At 61.6% G+C, this 22960-nt stretch overlaps 10 protein-coding genes across 10 annotated transcripts; 5 read left to right on the forward strand and 5 right to left on the reverse strand.

Moving 5' to 3' along the window:
• Positions 1–2: 2 nt before the first annotated feature.
• RHTO_03609 (sterol carrier protein 2) lies at positions 3–1798 on the reverse strand (the record flags this gene model as incomplete). The annotated part of the gene is made up of 8 exons (XM_016417279.1): positions 3–60; positions 122–348; positions 408–858; positions 924–1079; positions 1145–1372; positions 1436–1510; positions 1572–1661; positions 1722–1798. The coding sequence occupies 8 exons, from the start codon at positions 1796–1798 to the stop codon at positions 3–5; spliced, it is 1362 nt and encodes a 453-aa protein (XP_016271492.1).
• A 331-nt stretch (positions 1799–2129) lies between these two features.
• On the reverse strand, positions 2130–5890 carry RHTO_03610 (glycosylphosphatidylinositol deacylase; the record flags this gene model as incomplete). The annotated part of the gene is made up of 6 exons (XM_016417280.1): positions 2130–2451; positions 2508–2957; positions 3019–3397; positions 3462–3818; positions 3875–4006; positions 4063–5890. The coding sequence occupies 6 exons, from the start codon at positions 5888–5890 to the stop codon at positions 2130–2132; spliced, it is 3468 nt and encodes a 1155-aa protein (XP_016271493.1).
• A 139-nt stretch (positions 5891–6029) lies between these two features.
• Positions 6030–7318, forward strand: RHTO_03611 (uncharacterized protein; the record flags this gene model as incomplete). The annotated part of the gene is made up of 4 exons (XM_016417281.1): positions 6030–6100; positions 6163–6259; positions 6321–6428; positions 6485–7318. The coding sequence occupies 4 exons, from the start codon at positions 6030–6032 to the stop codon at positions 7316–7318; spliced, it is 1110 nt and encodes a 369-aa protein (XP_016271494.1).
• Positions 7319–7430: 112 nt separating this feature from the next.
• Positions 7431–8726, forward strand: RHTO_03612 (carboxy-cis,cis-muconate cyclase; the record flags this gene model as incomplete). Its single annotated transcript, XM_016417282.1, has 4 exons — positions 7431–7568; positions 7633–8000; positions 8065–8297; positions 8356–8726. 4 exons carry the CDS (start codon positions 7431–7433, stop codon positions 8724–8726), a joined length of 1110 nt encoding a protein of 369 aa, XP_016271495.1.
• An 83-nt stretch (positions 8727–8809) lies between these two features.
• RHTO_03613 (DNA repair protein rad5) lies at positions 8810–13664 on the reverse strand (the record flags this gene model as incomplete). Its single annotated transcript, XM_016417283.1, has 22 exons — positions 8810–8917; positions 8978–9031; positions 9087–9148; positions 9206–9242; positions 9300–9426; positions 9487–9539; positions 9602–10153; positions 10208–10306; positions 10363–10675; positions 10735–10915; positions 10967–11062; positions 11117–11169; positions 11230–11338; positions 11394–11578; positions 11636–12037; positions 12097–12196; positions 12253–12402; positions 12458–12535; positions 12592–12936; positions 12991–13124; positions 13177–13339; positions 13397–13664. The coding sequence occupies 22 exons, from the start codon at positions 13662–13664 to the stop codon at positions 8810–8812; spliced, it is 3669 nt and encodes a 1222-aa protein (XP_016271496.1).
• A 95-nt stretch (positions 13665–13759) lies between these two features.
• RHTO_03614 (anaphase-promoting complex subunit 2) lies at positions 13760–16875 on the forward strand (the record flags this gene model as incomplete). The annotated part of the gene is made up of 16 exons (XM_016417284.1): positions 13760–13843; positions 13912–14062; positions 14121–14185; positions 14246–14346; positions 14405–14866; positions 14917–14983; positions 15036–15235; positions 15291–15460; positions 15518–15657; positions 15712–15834; positions 15889–15964; positions 16042–16203; positions 16256–16435; positions 16497–16552; positions 16617–16649; positions 16705–16875. 16 exons carry the CDS (start codon positions 13760–13762, stop codon positions 16873–16875), a joined length of 2241 nt encoding a protein of 746 aa, XP_016271497.1.
• An 87-nt stretch (positions 16876–16962) lies between these two features.
• Positions 16963–17838, reverse strand: RHTO_03615 (dolichyldiphosphatase; the record flags this gene model as incomplete). The annotated part of the gene is made up of 2 exons (XM_016417285.1): positions 16963–17639; positions 17700–17838. The coding sequence occupies 2 exons, from the start codon at positions 17836–17838 to the stop codon at positions 16963–16965; spliced, it is 816 nt and encodes a 271-aa protein (XP_016271498.1).
• Positions 17839–18227: 389 nt separating this feature from the next.
• Positions 18228–19515, forward strand: RHTO_03616 (uncharacterized protein; the record flags this gene model as incomplete). The annotated part of the gene is made up of 4 exons (XM_016417286.1): positions 18228–18618; positions 18667–18838; positions 18966–19197; positions 19261–19515. The coding sequence occupies 4 exons, from the start codon at positions 18228–18230 to the stop codon at positions 19513–19515; spliced, it is 1050 nt and encodes a 349-aa protein (XP_016271499.1).
• Positions 19516–19878: 363 nt separating this feature from the next.
• On the forward strand, positions 19879–20956 carry RHTO_03617 (protein of integral membrane protein, Mpv17/PMP22 family; the record flags this gene model as incomplete). Its single annotated transcript, XM_016417287.1, has 5 exons — positions 19879–19903; positions 20040–20158; positions 20225–20281; positions 20338–20389; positions 20577–20956. The coding sequence occupies 5 exons, from the start codon at positions 19879–19881 to the stop codon at positions 20954–20956; spliced, it is 633 nt and encodes a 210-aa protein (XP_016271500.1).
• A 315-nt stretch (positions 20957–21271) lies between these two features.
• On the reverse strand, positions 21272–22843 carry RHTO_03618 (aspartic-type endopeptidase; the record flags this gene model as incomplete). Its single annotated transcript, XM_016417288.1, has 4 exons — positions 21272–21355; positions 21414–21467; positions 21532–21560; positions 21625–22843. The coding sequence occupies 4 exons, from the start codon at positions 22841–22843 to the stop codon at positions 21272–21274; spliced, it is 1386 nt and encodes a 461-aa protein (XP_016271501.1).
• Between the last annotated feature and the right edge of the window lie 117 nt (positions 22844–22960).

Consider the following 22960-nt stretch of genomic DNA (forward strand, 5'->3'; position numbering starts at 1 on the left):
CTTCACAAGTTCGCCTCCGCCCACTTCGAGAACGCCCGCCTGCTCTTGACCTTGTCGACGCTGAAGGAGGAGGTTGCAGCGTCAGTACACTATCAGACAAAGCGAGAGGAAGGACACGCACTCCTCGATAGTGACAGCCTTGCACTCGCATCCGTGGTTGTAGCCGACTCGGTCCCTGCCATCCGGCTTTTTGTCTTGCTGGTAGAAGTCTGGGCGCTTGAAAATGCCGACGACGCAGCTGCCCCCGAGGCCGATGTTGTGCATGAGCGCGTACGGCGTCTTGCCCTGCTCCTCGAGCTCGCCAGGTCGGCAGCGCGGGTCTTGCATCGGGCCGGCCCATCCGCGAAGCTGCAGTACGTCGAAAAGGTGAGCTCAATCGCGCGAAAAGGAGATAGGAACTGCCGCACCTGGTTGACGAGGTAGAACGCCATGCCGAGTCCGGTCGCGCCAAGCGGGTGTCCCTTCGCAAGCAATCCGCCCGAAGCATTGATAACCCACTTGCCGCCGTACGTATTATCGCCTCGGTCGACAATCTCATGCGCCTTGCCAGGCGGGCTAAGGCCGAGCGCATCGTAGGTCATAAGCTCGTTCGCGGCGAAGCAGTCGTGCAGCTCGATGACCTGGACATCGTCGGGCGTGATCTTGGCCTTGGCAAACGCCTCCTTTGCGGCGATGCGGGTCATGTCGGAGCCGGCGAGCTCGATGGCGCTGCGGTCTTCGAAGAGACGCTGCGAGTCGGTCGTCATGGACATTGCGACGACCTCGATTGCCTGATTCTCGAGCTTGTGCTTTTTGACGAACTCTTCCGAGCAAACGATGGCGCAGGCGGCGCCGTCGGATGTTGGGCAGCACATCGAGCTGCGCAAGGGGGGAGGGAGGGTCAATTTCGAGACGGCGAACCCTCGCTAGCAGCGCAGACGCACCGGGTCAAGTACTTCGTCACCTTCTTGTCCTTGAGCACCTGCTCCGGCTCGAGAGCGTTGTGGAACTGCGCGTAAGGGTTGTTGACCGAGTGCTTGTGGCTCTTCGAGGCGATCTTGGCGCAGTGTTCCCACTTTGCGCCGTACTTTTGGCAGTACCTGGACATCGCGAGGGGCGAGTCAGCTCGCCGTTGACTTGGAAGAAGGGGGATGACGGGACGCACTCCTCGCCGCCGGAACCGAAGATCTCAGCCGCCATCGGCCCTCCCGTCAGGCATTCCATGTCGGCGAGGAGTCCGACCGTCTTGCTGAGTGGCGGATCGCGATCGTCGAAGATCGTTTGGAGCGAGCCAGGTGCCATCTTTTCGAAGCCGAGCGCCATCACGCAGTCCGAGATGCCGTATTCGATGGCTTGACGAGCAAGCCAGAGTGCGGAAGAACCGGTCGAGCAGCTGCGTACGAGCAGTAGACCGTGAGCTACGAAGGAACGGAAGGCGACGAGAGACTCGACGCACTTGTTGTTGACGTTGATGATGGGGATCGAGGTCATGCCGAGCGCGTACAGTGCTCGCTGGCCGCAGGTCGAGTCTCTGCGGGCAGGGAAGCGGGATCAGCGGGAAGACGGAGCGTAAGGAGAAGGGCGAGACGGACCCGTAGACATAGCCGGCAAAGGCCTGCTGGATGTCGTCGTAGTTGATTCCAGCGTCGAGAAGAGCCTTAGTCGCTGCCTCTACGGCGAGTCTGCGAGTGCGACTGTCAGCCGACTCGGACTTCGCGAAGAAGCGAAAGAGCGCAACACACTCTGGGTAGTCGATGAGGTTGCGCGGCTTGGAGAAGGCCGTCATTCCGACGCCTGCGATGAAGACTTTGCGAGTCATGGTGTGCTAAGCGGGCGACAGCGTGTTGTGAGGGAAGCGGAGACGAGGAGATGCACAGGAGCGAGGAGCTGTCGAGGGCGGGCGAGCGTCAGCAGGGCGTTTCAGACGTTCCCAAGCGTCGATCTGTGACGCACCAGAGCAGTCGCGGTCGCCTGTAAGTACGTTTGAGAGGGAGACGAGCGAGGTCGAAGAGCGCCCCACCTCGGATTGAGGTCGCCGGCGAGCGTGAGCAAGTCCGCCCGCCGCTCCGTAAGGGAAATGCGCAGAGCAGCGTTACAAGCACAACAACCCGGTACTGATTCCGCATAAGTGTCTGCTTCAAAAGCGAAAGTCACCGTCTTGAGGGCCCGCCCGCGGTCCCAAGAGTCGCGACCTTCCGTGCGACGCCGCCCTCGCCCACCAAGTCGTCCGTCGGTTCAGGCGGACTGCTGCACCGTCGCTTGACGTCACGAGGCGGCACATCGACGAGCCCGGCGTCTCCCGCAGTCGGACTCGCGCCCGTCGAGCCGACGAAGCCGTCACTGGTCCCGAGGGCGAGCCAGAGGAAGCACAAGTTGGCGAGCGAGTAGAGTCTGTGCGCGGCGCGAATGCCGTACAGTAAGGAGTATGTCGCAGGGATGACGAAGGCGAGGAGGGTGACCGTTGGCGAGTACCTATGTGCGAAGCAAATGTGAGCGATATTCGAGGCGAGAGAGGAGACGTCACGCACCGTCCGCCAGCGCTGCGCTGCAGCATCTTGCCGCTATGGAGCGCCTCGACGTTCGCGAGGAACCCGACAACCATGAGGACGTTGTGATCGGACGAGAACGGCGCGAGCCATCCGACGGCGAGGTTGCGGACCCAGACGACGAGGATAAGCGCGTTGATCGGCAGGAGCGTCACGAGGACGAATAGGATGGAGAAGGTGTAGTGGTAGCGATCCCATAGCCGTCTTGCTGCTGCGGCTGTGACGGCGGATGACGGTCCTGCTGAAGCGGAAGGTGTCGAGGCCGGTGCCGCTTCTTGCGCCAAGACGAGGCACCGGATCGTTGAGAAGAGGTGAACGAGCACAATGACGAGGTAGGCGAACTGGTAGGGCGCGAAAAAGAGGACGAGTAGGAGGAGGACGATCATCGTGAGCACCCGTTGCAAGGGGAGCGTGTCGGGTGTGTCCGCGAGGCTGTCGCGCGCATGAGTTATCAGCACCAGTGTGATGACGAGGAGGAGGATGGGCAACGCACGTTACGAAAGGCCGCAACCGAGCAGGACCCCGCGCCTGTAGTTGGCGAATGCTCCAGGCAACGCCGCCAACAATGGCTGACAGCGCGACATACTCGAACACGACGACGCTGAGGATAGCGAAGGCGAGTATGGGCACGAGCGGCGCCCAGAAGCTGCCCGAGTTGCCGAGCATGAGATTGGCGAGCCAGCTTGGCGGAAGGGAGAGGTGCGAGTGGCGATGGTGAGCCGGTTCGACGGATGCGAGGTGGTCGCGCGAGGCCATGTGACCGCTGAGGGCGATTGACTGGATGTAGGAGAGGACGAGCAGGCCGGCAAGGAGGAGAGGGAAGGTTCGCCGGGAGACATTTGAGAGGGCAGCGCCGAAAGTCGGGAAGGGAGCTGCCAGTGAGACATAGTAAGTACCTGAGAAGCTTGTCGAAAAGGCGAGAGCGACTCGACTCACCTCCACCGTTGTACTCCCGGATCTGCCTGCCGAGGACGAACATCGCGAAAGCAAAGGGAACGGTCACCATCGCCATCCTGTACCGCACAACGAGCGCGCCGAGTGTTGCCCAGACGTCGACGCTAATCTCGAGGGCCAAGTCGGCCGTCTCGCCTGGTCCAGCCGGTCGCGCACAGGTTGGGTCGAGGAAGAACTGAAGACGGGTGCCGGAGGCGGAGAAAGGGGAAGAGGCTGGAGGCAGATAAGGGCCCGACGAGTGCGTGTAGAGCGAGGCGAGGCGGACATTCGGGAAGTACTTGGACTCATGGACGGTGGACGAGTATTGTCGCAGGAGAGGGGCGAAAAGCGAGGTGTGTTCTGTCGGGCCGTGACCCAGTCAGCTCACTTCTGTGGAAGGTGACGCTGCGACGTACCTTGGCATTCGCTGCGGTAGACCCGAAGCTTGAGCGTGAGGAGCGACGTGTCGAGCGCGGGAAGCCAGACCTCCGACACCATCGCTGGAGTCGCCGGCAGCGCTTCCAGCTTGTAGCCGTTCAGCAGGAGGTCTGTGAGATAGGGAGCGTCAACGAGCGCGAAGATTTACGACTGAGGAGCAACGCACGGAGAGCTCCCTTCTCGACTACGTGGATGCTCTTCTCCGCATCTGCGAACTCCGCCAGCACCCACGGCGAACCACCCTCTTTGACGACGACTGCAATCGCTTCCTTTCCCTCCAGCTGCTGCGCGTCGAGCGAGACGAGCGAGATCGAGCCGTGCTCGACCGGGGCCGGTAGGATGGGCGAGACACTCGAATGCGGCGACGAGGGCAGAGTCGTGACGTGGCGAGGGTACAGAGCGGTGCAAGGGGATCCCTCGGTCTCGTCAAGCGCGCTGCGACCTTTGTCGTTGTCGGGCTGTTGCCGTGTGCTGCCGCTCGCTTCGCAGGCCCACACCTCAACGAAGTCGTCCTTACGGCGTCCAATAGATGCGGACGTCAGGAGTCTAAAGACGCGAGGGCCAGTGTAGGTTCTCGTAGGCGGGACGGGGAGGATGTAGGTTCGTCGACCTGCGATAACGTCGTCCGGCCGGACGACAAGCCTCTCGCCGACCTTCAGCTGCGTGCTGCTCTGACCGCGCACGACAGCGTCCAGCGCGACTCTCCGCGCAGACGAGTCCTCCTTCGGCGGGAGCTCGAGGCTGCCGAGCCATCGTCTGCCGAGCTCTGCCACCCGCTCCTCCCGTGACGAGACACCCGAGGCTCGCCGGACGTCGACGATCGCCAGCAGGCCTTGCGCAACTGTCTGCATAAGTTGCTGGCACCATAGGATGGCGAGGTGGTCGATCGGCGTCTGAACGCCTGGAATCGCCGTGGTGAAGACGGTGAAGCCGTTTGAGCCGTCGACAGGCAGGAGTGAGGCGAGCGAGACAGACTCGGATGCGATGGTGACATCTGATAAACCGCCCGCGATCGAGATAAGGACGAGGTCGCGCAATTCTTCGTGGGGAGGGGCGCGGAAGCTGGCGAGGGCTGGAGAAGGCGGTTCGATGGCGGTGAAGCTCGACGTTGGCGACGTCGAAAGCTCGTAAGCGTCCCGCCAGTACGAGTTGATCGCCTCGTAGACGCGGTCGACCCCTGCGTCGACGGTGACAGGCGGGACGACATGGGGAGTTGCGAAGGTGATGAGGGTTGAAATGGAATGCGACTGGTAGTTCGGGTTGAGGAAGGCTGCTCGCGCGACGACCCCGCCCATCGAGTGGCCAACGACAATGACGGCTGTCGGATCAGGGCGGCGGTTTCGGCCTGTCGCTTCGTCTTCATGGTGGGCGTACAGGCTGAGGATGTATCGGATGCAGTCGGCGGTGTATTCGGCCTGGTCGAGGAGAGTCTGGCCGTGGAAGGCGGAGAAGTCGTCGTTGAAGTCGAGGGTGAAGAAGTCGAGACTGGCTCCGCCTTCTCGCGTTCCTACGCCCTTCCGCGGCACGCCTGGCACCTCGAACCACGCCCGACTCGCCGCGCTCGCCAGACTCCTGACCTGCCTGAAGCTGCCTGCGTTTCCTGGGACGAACAGGACGGGCGTGCCGGAGAGCTGAAGCTTCTGGCCGCCTCGTCCATCCTCGACGAACGGATTGTCGTCCCACCCCGCCTCGCGGTACAGGTACAGCCCCCACGGCCCGTTCCCCAGTCTCGTAAACTCCCTCCCGAATCCCGAAAGATGCATGTAGGCCGGCGACATGAAGCTCATCCTGCACGAGCCAGCCCCTCCCCCTCGCGCATCCTCCGGCAACGATCCCGGCGGGTAGTACGGCTGCGTCGCGACGTAGGATCGGTATATCGCGAGACAGATGGCGAGACTGGTGAGCGAGAGGCCGACGAGGAACGCTGACAGTCGCGGAAAGGCCGTCCGGTGTTGTGACGCTGCGGTCGGAGCCGGTGGTCGACTGCGCGCCATGGCGCGGGTCGTCTGACGTTCCTGGACCCTCGAACACTCCTTCAAGAGCCTAGCGAGCAGTTCCAGCGAGCGGTGTGAACGGCGAGAAGCTGACCCGCATCTTCATCGCTTCTACTCCTCGTCCGACTTTCTGGCCGCGATGCTGGTCGGAAAAGGGCTGTACAGGGCCCTCCTGCGCGAGGCAGAGCTGCTGCCGGACAGTAGGCTCAGGTACGCTCTCTCACACGACTTGCCGGCACAGCCAAACTCACGCTCTTCCTCGACGACGACAGCGCGCACTACACGGCCAAGGTCCGGACAGCTTTCCGCGAGGAGCAGGATCCAGAGTCAAGTGAGAGGGCGTTGCGGCGGATCAAGCGGGCGCAGAAGGTGGGTCGGCACGACTTTCTCCTCCTCAACTTTAACTGATGAAGCTTTTACTCGCTGACAGCTGCTCCGGCACCTGCAAGCTGCGAATGAGGGCTATCTGCATTCGATTATGAGGGCGTACGAGACGGCGTACGGCGTTCGGGGCAAAGTCAAGCATGCCATTCTCGAAGTTCGTTCCGTCGACCATTCTTCCGCCGCCTCTCTCGGCTGACGCTCTTCCCGCAGCCCTTTCTCGAGCCCGGGCGCAGGAAGAGCACTTTCCCTCCAGCCCTCGCCGCCCTTGTGACCTCGTCATTGGCTCACAACTCCCGTGCACCCGCTCCCGCCGACCTGCTCAAACCGCCTCTTCTGCCCGAACGCGCCGACCCGACCAGCGAACAAGCTCGACTGCTCGGTCCGCTCATACCTCAACGGATCAAGGCCATCAAGCGGCGGTTCTGGAACATGCAGACGGGCAAGGTCTTCGCGCCCGTCTCGATCAAGGTCTTGCAGGGCAAGGACGAGGTTGACGGCATGGACGAGGCGAGTCGGCTGCTGAAGAAGCACGCAGGGCTCAAGATCGCCCCAGAGCATCTCATGAAGGGGTGGACGCGGACTCGGGAACTCGAAATCAAGTCTACGTCGTCGACGCCCAAGCTGCCGCCTCGACGGCTGCAGACAGCCGAACAGCGGCAGAAGCGACCTCCGCCTCTGCCACCGCTCTCAACTCGCCGTGCCTTTCCCGACGATGCCCGCCGCTCGCTCGTCCCGGCCTTCGACACGACAAAGTGGAAGCGTCCTCACGTTATCCGGCCGCGGCTCCTCCGGCGACGCGTCCAGGTCATGATGCAGAAGATGCCGACGCTCACGGTCAGGATACCTGTGCCAGGAGACGACGAGATGGTCCAGAAGGCAGAGCGGAAGAAGCCGAAGCAGAAGGAGGCGACTTTCACGGTTCAGCTTTCGGACAAGGCGGCGGGCGAGAAGGGGCGGTACCGGGAGATGACGGAGGAGGAGCGGTGGTGGCTCGAGAAGGAGACTGTGCCGCCCCTCAAGATCAAGGAGAAGAAGAAGAAGTAGCTGTCGGTGTATGCGCGGTCTTGACATCCCGAAGCCAATCTCGTTCGGAGGAAGTCGCTCTGTTCTTCGGCTTCCTACGCTTCTTTCTCATTCTTGCAAGCTGCTATCCGCCATGCCTGCGCGCTACTTGCTTGTCGGCACCTTCAACACCAACCGTGTCTTCTCCCTCGCCTTCGACTCGGAAGTGGGGACGCTTGAGGTCGCGGCGACGAACGAGGGACAGGCGCCGCACAGCTGGCTCGCGCTGAACGTGCGTCACTCCATTGACTCCCCAGCATCGCACGAACAGCTCACGAACGGTTGCACGCCCGCAGAAAGCGAAGGACCGGCTGTACGCAACCTCTTGGACAACGCCTCCTGGCCTCGCCTCCTACGAGATTGCGCGGAACGATGCCGGTGTGCCCGTCGTACGGCACCTGAATTCGGTACAGACGGCCGCGCGATCAGGCTACGTTTGCGTCTCCGACACGACAGCGTATTCAGCGGGAGGACCGACGGGCGAAGTCTTCCGACTGGACGCAAAGACGGGCGCGTTTGAGGAGAAGGTGCTGCAGAAGCTGGACTTTGTCGGCGAGGACCGCCAACGAGACGACGGCGGCGTGATGGACTTTGGCGGGTTGCGGCACGGCAGTCATTCGTTCGACCTGTCTCCCGACGGCAAGCTCGCCTACGTCGCCGACATGTGCGTCCAGTCTCCTTCCAGTCTGCGAATAAAGCGCCACTAACCCTCCCGTCGCCTTCGACAGCGGACGAAACGCCGTCTTCGTCTTCCGCGTCTTGCAAGAAGACGGCTCGCTCGTCCTGGCCGACAAGAATATCGCGCCGCGCCCAACCGACGGTCCTCGACATGTCACGCCTCACCCGAACGGACGCTACGTCTACAGCTTGCAGGAACACACGAGTATGGTCGATGTCTTCGAGGTGGACGCCGAAGCTGGCAAGCTCTCGCATGTCAAGGGCATCAAGATCATCCCCAAAGGTCCGTCTCGCTCGCTCAGCCGACCGCGAGAATCACTCGCTAAAGCTTCTGCCCGCAGACCACTCGCCCTCGCTCTACTGGGCCGACGAAGTGCGGGTCTCGCCTTCGCAGAAGTACCTCTACTGCTCGACTCGCGGACTCGAGCCTCAAACAAAAGGCTGGGTTGCCGTCTACGGCCTCACGCCCGAAGGTCTGCCAGCCTCGGACGAGCCGCTCTGTCTCTGGGAGACGCCGACTTCGGGCGGATGGGCGAACGCGGTCGAGCCTGCGCCTGAAGCGTATAACAAGGCGGACTGCGAGTATGTTGCGTTGACGGACAGCGAGGACGGGCTGGTCATGATTCTTGGCTGGGACGGGAAGGAGATTCGCGAAATTGCGCGGACGAAGCTGGAGGGCGGAGCAGGAGCGGCGACTGCGGTGTGGCTGTAGGATCGCCAAGCAGAGAATCCGACCTGAGACGAGAGACAGCGCGTAATATGACAAGCGACACTATGATCTCCCTCCCCTCCTGCTCAGTCGTCGGCGAAAATCATCGCGAGGTCCTCCGCCAGCTGCTTCTTGTTCTTGTCCTTGTTCTGCCCGAGAGCTCCCTGAATGACCTTGGTCTTGCGCTCTTGAAGCTGTTCGTCAACAAGGGGGTCAGCGAGGGAGGACGGCGCTGACGACGAGAGCGAACGCACCGCGATCATCTTGTCGTCGATGGAGTGATTGACCAGGAAGCGGGTGACGTAGACCTGCGACGCAAGAAGGTCAGACGGACGTGAAGACGAGAAGACGGAGAAAGCTGACCTGGCGAGTCTGGCCGAAGCGGTGGATGCGGTCGACGGCTTGGTTCTCGATTGCGGCGTTCCCTGCGTAACGGTGCGGCCTTAGTCAAGGACGAATGACGAGCATGAGTGCAGACTCACACCAGGTGTCCATCAGGTAGACGTGGTCGGCAGCGATCTGAGGGAAGGAGCAAGTCAGGCAATACTCCCGAGGAGCGCAAGCAGCTAGACGTACCAGGTTCAATCCGACGCCACCAGCCTTGAGCGACGCGAGGAGGATGACCGACTTGTCGGTCTTGGTGAACTTGCGGACGACCTTCTGGCGGACCGATTGCGACATGGCACCGTCGAGACGGAGGTAGCTGCACGAGGATCAGGCATCAGCGTCTGCGAGCGGAAGCTGCGGAGAGGACAGGACTTACTTGAAGTTGTCCCGGTTCATGACTCGCTCGATCAGGTCGAGGAAGCCGGTGAACTGCCGCGAAGTGGTCAGCGCTACTCCGAGCCTTGGTACAATTTGCGAGCCAGTCAGCGCACCTGCGAGAAGACGACGGCTTTGAGATGGGGATCCTTCGCTTTTGCGGCTTTCAGCGAGTTGACGAGGGCGTCCAGCTTGGTCGACGAGCGGAAGTCGCCCTTGGACAGCATGACCGCCTTCTTGCCGCCGGTTACATCATCGTCGTCATCGCTATCCTCCAGTCGGCCCGCGTCGTCGCCGTCGTCGTCGTCGTCTGCGGAGGTGCCGTTGCGCGGCGGCGGACTCGGCAGGTAGTCGTCCGAAGCGTCCTCTTCTTCGTCCTGCTCTTCGTCCGAGCTGTCGGAGTCGAGCGTGATGGACGCGATGGGCGCTTTCGCCTTGCCCATGACAGTCTTCTTTGGCGAGGGCGGCTTGTCGTCTTCGTCGTCCGAGTCAAGAATCAGGACCTCCTTCGACGTGGACGAGCCTGGCGACGACGCGACCGTCTGGATCGAGTAGCCGTGCTTCTTCGTCTTCTTCTGCGACGCAGTCGGCTTGGTCCCATCCGCCTTCTGGAGTTCCGCAATCTCGCGTTCGCTGAGCGGTCCGGAACCGCAGACAGGGCAGCGAGCCTGCAGGTCGCAAGGTCAGCTCACATGAAAGATTGACCAGCGAGAGCGACGCACTCCCTCTCCAGCATCCTGGCAATCGGTGAAGTGCTGCAAGACACACCCCTTGCAGCCCGAGTGTCCGCATCCCGGCAGCCAGACGGGCACCTCGACGGGCTGTCCGTCGGGAACGTCAGCAAGGTTCATCTGTCTGACGAAAGCCGACGACGCACCTCCATGCAGAGCATGCACTCCATTCCAGCCTCATCCGCGTCACCCTTGTCCTTGTTCTCAAGCAGCTCGTCAATCGCATCCTGCGTCCCCTCCGCCAAACCCTGGCTCGCCAATCCAGCCGTGTACCGCTCGATCAGCCGCTGAATTGCCGTCTCTTCAAGCTCGCCAGCTTGTGCGATCGGGTCGTCGTCGATGGCCGTGCGGTTGAGGCCCTTCGCGCGCAGGTTCTCCTTCAGACGCTTGAGAACGAGCGACGGGTGCAGGACTGCTTGACGGAGGCGCATGAGGATCGAGAAGATGGCCGTGACATGCCTGGCGAGACCCGCAGCGTTGTCAGTGGGGCGCCGAGAGGCGGAATCGTCACGACGCACTGTAAGACCGTGCCTTCCTCGGCGTATCCGAGGAACTTGGACTTGGCATTCCTGTACAGGGCGTCGTAGATATCGCGCTCGTCCTGCGTAAACTCGAGATGGACCACGTCGAGCTTCTTCTCCGGGAGGGCGACGATGGGGTTGCCGTCCTTGTCGCGCATCTTCTTCTCGCGGCGGAGGACTGGACAAACAGGTCAGCAAGCGATGCGGACGGAAAGGGAGGTGGACGCACGGATGCTCTCGAGGATGACCTGGATAACCTCGATCGCGCGCGGGTCCTTGTTCTGGAAAGGGACGGTGACGAAGGTCTTGAAGAACGAGAAGTTCCCTGCGTACGAGCAAACGTCAGACTGTGTGATAGACCTGCGCTCGCAGGACGGACCCCAGGGCTCGAGCTGGATAAAGTGCAGAAGAGAATAGAGGTCTTCGAGGCGGCTGTCGAGCTCGATCACGTCAGTATCGCGAGTGCTTCTGGGAGGAGAGCGTCTGACGAACTTGACGATAGGAGTACCGGTCAGCGCCCAGCGTCTCGCGCCTTTGAGCGCATAGCTGGCCTTCGCGTTCAGCGTCGTCCGCGACTTGATGAGGTGGGCCTCGTCGAGGACTGTGACAATCGAGCGTCAGGAACTCCTGGGCTTGCGTGTGATCGCGCAGCGCACCGATGCGGAACCAGTCGATCGCAAAGAGGCCCTTCGGCTTCTTCTTCTTGCTCCTGGGCTTCTCCTCCTTCCCCTTCCCTATGCCTTTGCTCTTCTTCGCCGCATCGTCGGCGGTCTTCTCCTTGCTTGGTTGTGCGGGCGTGTCGAAGCCGCTTTGCTTGAAGTCAGAGCAGAGCGTGCCGTAACTGCGGATACAGGCAAGGTCAACAACAAGACCGAGAGCTTTAGGACGTTGAGCGCACCTCGTCACGACGACATCCACGCCGCCGTCAATCTCCTGCTGCAGGTCTGCCCCACTCTCGCGCTTGTTCCCGTAATACATGAGCACGCGCAGCTCGCCACCCTTGCTGCTGCGCTCGAGCTCGTCGCACCACTGGCTGATGAGCGTCATGGGCGCAACGACGAGCGTAGCGCGCGGCGTGCCGGACTTTAGGCGAGGGCGCTTCGAGGACGAGCCGTTCGCAGTGGACGAGGACGGCTGCGACTTGCGGTAGATGCCGCCGCCAGCGAGGCGAGATTGCGTCTGGATCGGCTTCTTCGTGGTCGACAAGTCGAGGTCCGAGTCGCTGTCGGCGCCGGCTGCAGCTGAACCCGCCTCGTCGTCAGTCGTCTGCGCCGCAGTCCACGCAGTGTTCGTGTGGATGCTGCGAGATGCGGAGAGAGTTCAGCTTCTGACCCTCGTCGCCACCGAGGATGGACGCACAGCGAAGCGACCATGATCGTCTTGCCGAGGCCCATCTCGTCGGCGAGAATGCCGCCTCTGCACTTCGTCGATGCCTTAGGGAACACGAGGGACAGCTCGCCTGCGTCAACCCGCCGTAAGCTGCGCGTCGTGTGATCGGGGAACGAGCGGACGGACCAGAGTACGGGTTGTAGTAGAAGCAATCCTTCTCGTCTTTGCTGCCGGGGAAGAGGTACTTCTCCCAGAGCGGGTGCATCGAGAGACTCTTGCGAGCCTGCTCTTCGCCTGTCTCCATGGCCGCCATCCAGCGCAGCGCTTGCTTCTGGTCTGCGGGCGGCGACGACGTCAGCAAAAGTTGACTCAGAAGCAGTTCGCCACTAACAGGGTCGCAGGGTGAGAGCGAAGGTGTCTGGAGGATCCCGCTCCGGCAGGCTCGCATCGTTCTTGATCGCTTTCGAGTCTGGGAGGGAAGAGCGCAATTAGCTATCGTGAAGTCGTCCAGTTACGCACACGTACAGACGAGGTTGAGCTGGATCTCGTTGAGCTCGTCTTCTTCCTCCTCATCGCCGACACCAGTCCGCTTCTCCATCTTGTCGAGCATGGCTCGTTTGCTCTGCGTGCCGGTCGGCATATTGCCGTCCTCGACGTACGGGTGCAAGTCGGCCTTGTCGAACAGCGTGTTGAGCGCCTTCTTGCGCTCGCGAAGGAGCTTCTCGCGGTCCGTCTCCTTCAGGTCGTCGAGGAAACCTTTCTTGCCGGCCGTGTTGGTCGGCTGCGAGACCGGTTCGGGTGCCGAGGTGTTCGGATCGACGAAGGCGTTGCGAGCGAGGGAGATGGAGAGAGAGAGCTGCATGTCGTCGCCTGCGAGGTGCGCGATCAGGGAAGGCGGCAAGTCGAAGCGGGTTGGGCACACACCTGAACGGAACTTTTCTGGACAAGCGACGCAATAGCCCGTGACGCGCAGCAAGTCGTGGTCGAGCAGCTTGGCGAGCCATGCTGCGTCTTCGCGAACGATCCTGCCGACCTCGATCCCTTTCTCGTTGCGAAACCTGCGAAAGAGCCGGTTAGCGCCACGCTCTTCACTCCGCTCTCGCTACTTACCCCACGACGTCATGCTCGAGCTTCTTCTTCGATGCAGAAGACTTCTTGGCCGTAGCGTTCGACGGGTTCGACGGTTTCGAACGGTTCAAGGTGATGGCCTCGCCGGGTCGCAGCTTGACAAAGGTCGACGAGCTCGCCAGCGCAAAGCCAGACACGAAGACCTCTGTTCACTCAAGTGTCAGCCTCTACAAGGCCAGAGAAGCGGCGGCGATGCGCGCACCTCCAAAGTACCGGGCGTCCCAGTCCGTCTCGCGCTTCCTACCCGCATTCCTAGCCTGCGGCGCGTCCTCGCCAGCTTCTTCCTTGACTAGTCGTGATGGCCCAGCGACTGGCGCGCGCTCGTCGTCGTCCGATTCGATGTGGACCGTGTCGACTCGTCCAGAGACGTCGTCGTCCGAGTCCTCGTCGGCAAAGAAGCGCGCCTTCTTCTTTGGCGGCTCGTCTGGTTCCGAGTCTGAGCTTGCACGGAACAGCGCCGTGTCTGCCATCCCTAGCGCGAGCGAGTGAGCGGTGAGAGCGAGTCGTCCAAGTTGACATCTCGCCGCGAGGTTGACCCGCGACGGTTCATGGCACACGCTGCACGATGGAGCTCGACGTGCTGACAGCTTGGCACAGCGCTACAGAGCAGCTGACGGCGAATGTCGGCCAGCTCGACCGCGTGGCAGAGGTGCGCCCACACGCATCGTCCAACTTCATCTGGACACTCAGTTGACGCCGGGTTTTCCTCGCTCACAGGCTTGGAGGGTTGCGTGCGATGAGCTGGAGCCTCGAAAACTGTGGAGCGCAGGCCACGGCGCGCGCTTTGAGCCGTCCAAACGTCTCATGGAGGCGGCGCAGGTGTTGCACGATGCTGGATTGACGAGCGAGCTGCTCGACCACTACCTGGGTGCGTCCGGCCTGATGTTCTGGTGTACCGAGACGAATGCTGACTTGTACCTTCACAGACGCGGTTCGGAGATCCTTTGTTTCCGTGCGGGCAGAGGTTGACGAGTCGCTGGATCGCTTTGAGGTGCGGACATCCCCCTTACGGCCCTGTTGGCCAGCTGACAGAGTGCTGTAATCCACACAGGCATCCCCGCCGGAAGACGGCTTCGACATCCTGGCTGCCTTGCTTCACAGCATCGGGTTGCGAATCCTGCGCTGGCAGCAACCCGTTTCGGCTCTATGGGCGCACGTTGCAGATCTCTCGGACAGCTCATGGATGATCGTGACGCTTTGAACCCCACAGCGGATCCTCGTCAAGCTTGTCAGCCTTCCGCAAGACCTTTCTCTCATCCCTCTACTTCGTCCTCCCTCCTCGATTCGCCCCCGCCCTCCAGTCCTTCCTTCGCACCCTCCTCACGTCCGAACACCCGACTCAAGCGACTTCCGACGTACACTCGCGCGCCCTGCCCACCCTGATTACCCTCCTCGATCGATACGACCCTCTCCTGTTCGCGCTCATCTACGAAGAGATCGAGTCGAGGGTCCAACGCCAATGCCGGGGCGTGTACAGCGAGAAAAAGCTTGAAGAACTGCTGCAGTGGTTGAACGGAGCGGGCAAGAAGGGCGAGGCGGGCGGCGTGATGGGCTGGGTGAGCGGGATCTACGAGAGTGCGGGCGAGGGCGGGAACGAGGAGGCGCGCAAGTTCCTCAAGCCCACCTTCAGTCGGTTCGAGTACCACATTCACAAGATGCTCTGCCAGCTGAGGTGAGCTTCTCCACCTCACGAACGCGTCCTGGCTGACCCATCGCTGGCAGAACTTCCGAGCTGTTCGACATTATCCTCGCCTATCCCGCTTCAAAACCAGCGCTGGAGGACCTGAAGGTGTGCCACACGGAACCACCCGAAGAGGCGCAGCTGACGTACGCTTTGCCAGACCTGCCTGTACAAAACGGACCAGCGCGGCCTGCTCGTCTCACGCCTCCGCGAACAGGTCGCGCAACGGCTCCTCCAGCCCGGCTCTGACACGAAGGAGATCATCACGACCTACATTGCAGCCATCCGATGCCTGCGAATTGTTGACCCGCCAGGCGTCTTGCTCAGTCGCGTCGCCGACCCGATCCGCAAGTACTTGCGGTGCGTCCTTGCATAAATCACTCACGTGAGCGCACAGCTCACGACTTCGCTGCAGAGCGCGCTCGGACACGATCCGCTGCATCGTTTCGTCGCTCATCGAGGAGGGCAACCCGCTTTTCGAGGAGCTTGTCAGCACCGACGCGAAGCTCGTCAGCGACTCGAGGGACGAGGCGGAGAGCTACAACGATCCCAAGTGGACGCCTGATCCCGTCGACGCGCCCGCGGGTCCGCCTTCTTAAAGTTTCACCTGCACTTTGCCGCCTGCTGACGGTTTCGGCGCAGACTTCCGCAAGTCGAAGGGCGCCGATGTCATCCAGCTTCTTGTCAGCATCTACGACACAAAAGACGTCTTCGTCAAGGAGCTGCAGGTCCTGCTCGCCCAGCGGCTACTCGCCATCCAGGATTACGCTTTCGAGCGAGAGGTGCGTCGTTTCCAGCTGCGTCTCGTCTGCTGGCGCTGATCATTCGCATCGCAGGTAAACAACATCACCACTCTCAAATCTCGATTCGGCGAACAGGCGCTGCAAGGCTGCGATGTCATGCTGAAGGATCTGCAGGACTCGCAGCGGGTTGACGAACGGGTGCACGAGCAGATTCCGGTGCGTCCGCTTGCACCCCATCGCGCCGGCTGCGCTGACAAGAGTTTCGATCAGAGCGTTCCGCTCCATGCGACGGTCGTCTCGCGCCTCTTCTGGCCATCCTTCCAGCCCGCGCCGCTCAAGCTGCCCGGTCAACTCGGCCGGCAAGTCTCGCTTCCTTTACTCATTGCCAGCATACGCTCACGCTCGCTTGATACAGCGCCCAAGCTTCGTACGACCGCTCCTTCGCCGCGCTCAAGGGCGACAAGAAGCTGCGATGGCTTCCTCAGCTCGGCAGCGTCAACCTCACGGTCGAGTTGAAGGACCGTACGATCACGGTCGATGCCACGCCGCTCCAAGCGGCAGTACTGGAACTGTTCGACAAACAAGGTGCGCCTTCCTTCCGCAGGATCGTGGCGACCAGCTGACCCACAGTCCGCAGACACCTGGACTTCCGACGCGCTCCAGACGGAGCTTCGAGTGGCCGACCTCGGGACAGTTCGGAACGCTCTGTACTACTGGAACAACCTCGGCGTCGTGGCGAGCATGCCGGACGACATGTGGCGGCTTGTGGAGGAGCAAGGCGGCGAGGCGGAGACGACGGCAGCTCCCGTCGCTCACGGTGCCTTTCCCTTCCTTCGCTCTGTACACGCAGCCTCGCTGACACGCTCGCTTGGAACCAGTCGTCGAGGAGGAGAAAGCCGCCGTCCAGAGCGTCGAGTCTCAGCGTATCGAGGAGGTGCGTCGTTTCCTGCGCCTCCTGAGCGGTCGCAATACTGATATCTGTCGGATGATCTGTGCAGATGCGGGTCTTCTGGCAGTATATCCAAGGCATGGTGCGTATCGTCCGCCTTTCAGGCAAGCTGTCTGCTCACCGAGTCTCGCCTGCAGCTCACGAACCTCGGCGCGCTGCCGCTTTCGAGGATCCACTCGACCCTCAACATGCTCGCGCCGGGCTACAAGGGCAAGACGACGGACGAGTTGACGGCGCTGTTGAAGCAAGTCATCGCGGAGGGTCTCGTGCAGAAGACGGCCAGCGGGTCGTGGAAAATTGTCAAGTAGTGAGGTCGCACCGCCTTGTCTGTTGTAACCAGTTCGCTCTCAATCGACGTGCCTGCGGATTGCGTGAGAATTGGCAACTCTACCCAGCTACAACTCGCCGCCCGCACCGCGCCGGATGAGCGGGAATAAGTACCGCAACTCTTTCAGCCCTTCCCACCGCCGCGTCTCCCACGCCTCAAGGGCAACAAACGCCGCATCCTCGGCAGCCCGTTCCCACACAATTGCCGGCTCTTTGACGCCGTGAATCAGCCAGGTCGGGACGGCTTTCCCCGCTCCGCCTGCGAATCCTGCCACTACGTTTTCCAGGTCCTTCCCGCTCAACGTGCTCCAGCCGTCGAGTCCCAACCACAGAGTCATCCAAGCGAGCGCAATCGTCGACCCGAGACTCGCGCCCGCGATGACCTGCGCTTTGGTGTGATGGCCTAGGCGAACGCGGCTCCAGCAGACGCTCGCCGTTCCCGCGAGGAAGCAAAGGGCGAGCACGATTCGAGTGACCCGCTGGCCCCACTCGCCGGCCATATGTCGCCAAAAGGAGTTTTGAGCGGCGCCAAGCCCCCGAGTGGTCGCAAGGTTGGAGAAGCGGTTCCAGAAGGGGAGGAGGGAAGTGACGCGCGGGTGGAGTGGGAGCAAGAGGGAGGAGAGGGAGAGGTAGGTGCCGAAGAAGGCGATGGAGGAAGAGTGCGTTGAGGGCATCCCGTACGTCTTCTCGTACTTCTTCGCGCCGGCCGGTCGAGGTTGTCGAATGAAGCGCTTCAAGATCTTGGCTGCGGCGATGATAGAGTCAGTACGGCATGTTCTGCGACGCACAAGGCGAGAAGGCGAACCGGTAAAAGCAGCAACGAGTGTCCCGGCGCCAAAGTACAGCGAATGTGCCGTCCGAATGCGCAGGATGAAGTACGCTGTGAGCGTCGTCACAACGAACTGCGTGTTCTGCAGCGTGTACAGCCACAGTTGGCGGATCATGGCGAGCCAGGCGAACACTGGAGCGGGCGTGGTTGCGGAAGTTGGCAGTTCGTTTGTCGATGCTCAATCGACGAAGTCGGGCTGCAGTGCACTATATCCGCACGACGAAGAAGGTCTTGGTCAGTCTGAGTGTCCACTTGGCACAGCTATGCATGTTGAAGGACTCACCTCGACGTTGCGGACCGAGAGAAGGAAGACAGGAGACAGAACGGGCCGACTTGCAGGCGCTGCAGCGCTTTGCGCAGACTAACTTCGAGCACTCGGGCAAAGCAGCAGTCCCGGCAATCGATGGGACGTTCGACAGCGAGAGGTTCGAGGGCAACCTTCGCCTCGAAGCACTCTCTCGCCTCGACGACTCGCTGCTTCCAGCTGGTTCGGCTCTTGCGAGTATGCAGCGGATACCAACGCTCTTTCTTCTCGCCCCGCGACTGGCCGCACCTCCTCACACCCGATTGTTCTCCCTCTCTACTTCTCATCAGTCGAAGCACTCGAACTCCAACCGCTCACGAAGCTCGACGGTCCCGACCGCGAAGGCTACAACAGTCCCTAGGCAAGCTGGGACGGATGTCGGGCGCGCGACAGGTGGAGGGAAGAAGGCGGCGAAGGCAGCGGGAGAAGGCCTGAAAGAGGTCACCCCAGAGGCTATCGAGGCAGAGATGCTGGCGGGTCAGGCGTCGTTGCAGAATGAGGCGCAAGGAGAGCGGAAGAATCTGGCCGGGACAGATGTTGCGCAGGGCGAATCTTCCGGCAAGGCGAAGGATGAATACGGCGCGTGCGCCTGTTGTCCTGTTACTTCCGGTTACGCTGACAGATGAACACGTCCAACAGGGCCCGAGGAGGTCATCTACACGGCGACACCGTCCTACAACCCCGCCTTGATGGTCGGAGTTTCCTTCACCTTGGGCGTCTTCTGCCTCACGCTCGCCGACCTCGCGCGTGTCGGCATCGTCCGCCCCGACGCAGAAACCGGCGAGTTCACCAACGCACCGGCGTGGCAGCGGTACACTTTCGCGACCGGGGCAGGCGCCATCGGAATTGCTGTCCTCTTCGCCGGCGTCTTTGCACCGACCAGGCGAGTCTCGCCCGGCGAGCCCCTTCGTTTGCCTGCTAACTCGTTGATTCTATAGGCACGTCACGAAGATCACGCTGCGACGACCGCCTGCGGCCTCCAAGTCCGCCCTCGCCTTCCCGCCCAACTCGCATCTCTGCATCTACCACATCTACTCGCCTATCACGCAGCAATGGTTCCGTCGAGCGCCTCGAACTGTACCAATCGCCAAGTGCCACCTTCTCGGCGCCATCTCGGCCTCGCCCAAGCCTTACCACCCGAAGATGAAGCCAATCCCACACAAAGAAGGCGTGCGTCTGCCTCAGCCTCACTGTCGCGCGTTTCTACCCGTCTGACACGCTCTTTTACAACAGTCTCTTCGTGGCTACTTCGCCAAGCTCCGCAAGAGGTTCTTCCCAGATGACGAGACGCCGGTGCCATCTGCGGTCAAGAAGAAGTACTCGCACGCGCCGCTCATGGTCGAGGGCGACTGGCAGAGCTACTCGCTCCAGATCAAGCGAGCACCGAAGCCGTTCGACCCCAGCGGCGCGTGGTGCAAGAACTGGGACGCGTTCGAGCGGGCGTTGTTGGGCGTCGACGAGGCGAAATGGTCGGGTCTTCGGAAGTGAGGGGCGGCGGCTGTTGTTCTCTCGCATCTCCTGCATTCGCATCTTTAGACCTCGCCGCTGTTCCCGCCCAGTTTCCTTCGCTTCTCCTCCTCGTACTTTTTTCTCGCTCGGTCGATTACGTGCGCCTGTGGGCCTCCGGGAACGGATTTTTACGTGCTTTATCCCGCCATCTTGTGGGGTCCAGCAAGCGCGGCACTCCGTCGTGAGTCTAGCCCGCTGCCCTTGACCCAACACCTCTTCGCTCCTCGTCGTCGCTTCGCTCCTCACTCTCGCTTGTTCCGGTGCTCGCTCGACAGGCCCCACGCCGCCAGACGGACCGCAGGAGACTTTTTTGCGACTCGCTGGCGCTCCGGGCGCTGTGGAATGGCCTTTATTTTTCGTGGTTACTGTACGTTCGCCCCCTGCGCTTCCCGCTCAAGCGATAGGCCTGCCAGCTACCGCAAGGTGGTCAGCGACCAGCCTGCGCCATACGGGTCCTCTCGTGACTTGGAACGCGCGCTGACCTTCCGTCTCTCCATCCTCAGTGCGGCTTCTTCAGCGATGGACGCTTCCTACCCAGATGGCGACGGCCAGTGTAACAGCTGGGACGGGTGACTTGATCTGGCAGAAGGGCTTTGAGAAGAAGGAATGGTCGGAAGTCGAGGTTCGTGCTTGCTCTCCTCTCCCAAGCTTCTCGCTCAGAAGGCTGACTGCACGCTTTCCCTGGCAGTTCTACAAGACTAGACGGCTCATGATGTACGGTGGATTGATTTTTGCGCCCATCTCGGTGCGCTCCTTTACTCCCTCCGTCTGGGCCATCGCTGACCCTCTTTCCCCGCGCAGAACCGGTGGCATTGGGTGCTTAGCAACATCAACCTGCGCCACAAGGTTGCGAGTGAGTTCTCTCCTCCCTGCGTCGACGAGACGGAGCTGCGATGAGAGACTTGGGATCGCTGTTACCGCTTTTGACGGAACGCACCATGTCGAACCACCCGCATCATCCATGTCCCCTGAGCTCGTCTTGTCGGCGATGTGGACGTCCGGGACCGCTGGAGCTGTCGCTGACGCCTCTCGTGCAACAGCCGTCCTCGCACGAACCGCTACCGACTTAACCTTCTTCTCGCCCTTCGCAACCTGTCTCTTCTACGTTTCTCAAGGCGCCATGGAGGGCCGACCGCTCCGCACAGACACGACCGACCCGTCGACAGAGGGCATCTACGAGCGGCTCGAGGACCGACTGTTCCCGACCGTCCTCAAGCAATGGGCGGTCTTTGGTCCCGCCAACCTGATCAACCTCTCGGTCGTGCCGCTCTACGCTCGCCCTCCGTTCATGAACTTTGTCAGCATCGGCTGGAACACCTTCCTGGCGAGCGCGCAAAACCGCGGCGGGATTCCTCCGCCCGACCACGTCCTCTCGCGCGAGATGCAGATCTCGGTGGCGGCTGCCGAGGTCATGGAGTGAAGGACGCGGCGGGGCCGCCTATCATAGACTCACACTCACTCACACACTCCCTCATGGTTCGTAGACACTATAGACCGACCGTTTCGTTATTTCGCTGTCGCATTCGCTGCATTTCCGCTCTCCCTGAGCGTTCTTCTCGAGCAGGAGCGCGGCGCAAATAAGACGATTGCGCAAGGAGAGCTGCAAGACGATGCGTCTGCGCTGTAAAGAGCGGAAGGGAGGAAGGGGTATCTACAGCGTCCAGGCTGACGGAGACCGGCCAGCGGTATACGAGCGAAATGGACGAGAGGAAGAGTGTCTGTTGCGGAGGCCAGCTTAGGCGCGCGGGGCGAAGCCAACGGAGTTGAGGCCGAAGTTGAAGACGGTGTAAACGGAGCGAAGGAAGACGTCACCGATGATCTGCGGGACGAGCGAGGTGAATAGGAGGGTGCGTCCACACTTTGAGATGCGCACTTACCCAGGCGTCGACACCAATGTCCTGTCCGACGATGGCAGCAACGCAGTAGCGACTCTGTGAACGGAAATGTGCCGTCAGCTTCGAGCACAGTCTGCCGAGGAAGGCGAGCTAAACTCACGCCTTCCGCAGTGAGGCCGAGGTTCAGGTCTGCAAGCGGAGAGAGTTACCGTCAGCCTCGCTGATACGAGCAGGAGAAGGGCTGCGAACGCACACTCTGACGGGATGGAGTACTTGACACCGCCAAACTCAAAGTCTGCCGTCCACGACTGAGAGCAGGGGTACATGTAGTAACCCTCCCTGAAGCGGCGGGCATGCGGGACCTTTTCGAAAAAGTGGGCGACGTCGGTACGAGGGCCGATGATGAGAGTCGTGCCGGTGTCGATGATCATGTTTTTGAGGAGGGCGGTCGGGATGCTGTTCGCGTAGGCGGTGCCGAGGACCATCCAGTAGCCTGGCTGGATGACGGGGGTGTAGACGACGAGTCCCGAGTGCTTCGAGTCGTCGACGCCGCCGAGGAAGAGCTCGCCGTCGTTCGCGTCGCCGAGAGCGAACGAGAAGAGGTTCTGCTTGACGCCGCCCTGCTCGTACAGGTTCTGGAAGAACGGCTTCTGGCCGATGTTGGAGAGCGACTCGAACGCCATGCCCATGATGCCGTCGACTGGGGTGCCCTGGAAGCTTGCGCCCATGCCCGACACCGGGCTGAACGCCTGGCCCTTCGCGGCGAGTCCTGCTACGGAGACCGTGTCCTTGTAGACAGGTCCGATCACGTTCGAACCGTCGCCGTACGAGATGACAAGCGTCTGGTTCGTTGGCGTCGCCGTCGACGACTTGGATGGGTCAAAGGTGTCGTATCCTTGGACGGACGGGCCTGGGACCCAGAGGTCGGCGGAGCCGGTGTCGAAATCGATCGTGAAGGACGTCGGCGGCGTGCCAATCTCGATGGGTCCGCCCCAGAGAGACCCGTCTTGGTAGTTGGTCAAGGTGTCCTGCTGGCGCTTGTCGATGCCGAGGAGCGTGTTGAGCGGTGCAAGAGCGCTCTTGGCCCACGCTTCGTAGGCCTTCAGCTGAAAGCCAGGAAGCTTCTTGCCCGTCTGGCGGTAGATGCGCGAGCAACCCGACGTGTACTTGTCCTTGGCGAAGGTGAGGGCGTTCATGAGGTTCGAGAGGTCGACGACGCCGTTGTCCTTGCGCAACTTGCGAGTCGAGATCGTCTCCTTCCTCGAGAGAGGGATCTTAATACCGCCCGCGGCATTGTCCGACGAGCGCATCTTGCGACCGGCGAAGGTCTCCTTCGCTGCGAGACTCGAGGAGGCGGCGCGAGCATGGATGGAGCGCTTCTCGAGGCGGTTGTGAGGGGTCGAGGCGGCGACCGATCCAAGTGAGGAGAGAGCGACGAGAGCGGCGACAGCGCCAGGAGAAGAGACCAGCATGACAGACAGCAGATAGACGAGTGATTGGGATGAGAGCAAGAGGCCACGCCGAGCCCGCACAACATCGTCCGCTCGTTGAACGAAGAGCCCGATGTCAGCGCGCAGCCCGTTGCCGCC

This window comes from Rhodotorula toruloides, assembly GCF_000320785.1.
Source record: "Rhodotorula toruloides NP11 unplaced genomic scaffold Scaffold21, whole genome shotgun sequence".
Classification (NCBI taxonomy): Eukaryota; Fungi; Basidiomycota; class Microbotryomycetes; order Sporidiobolales; family Sporidiobolaceae; genus Rhodotorula; species Rhodotorula toruloides.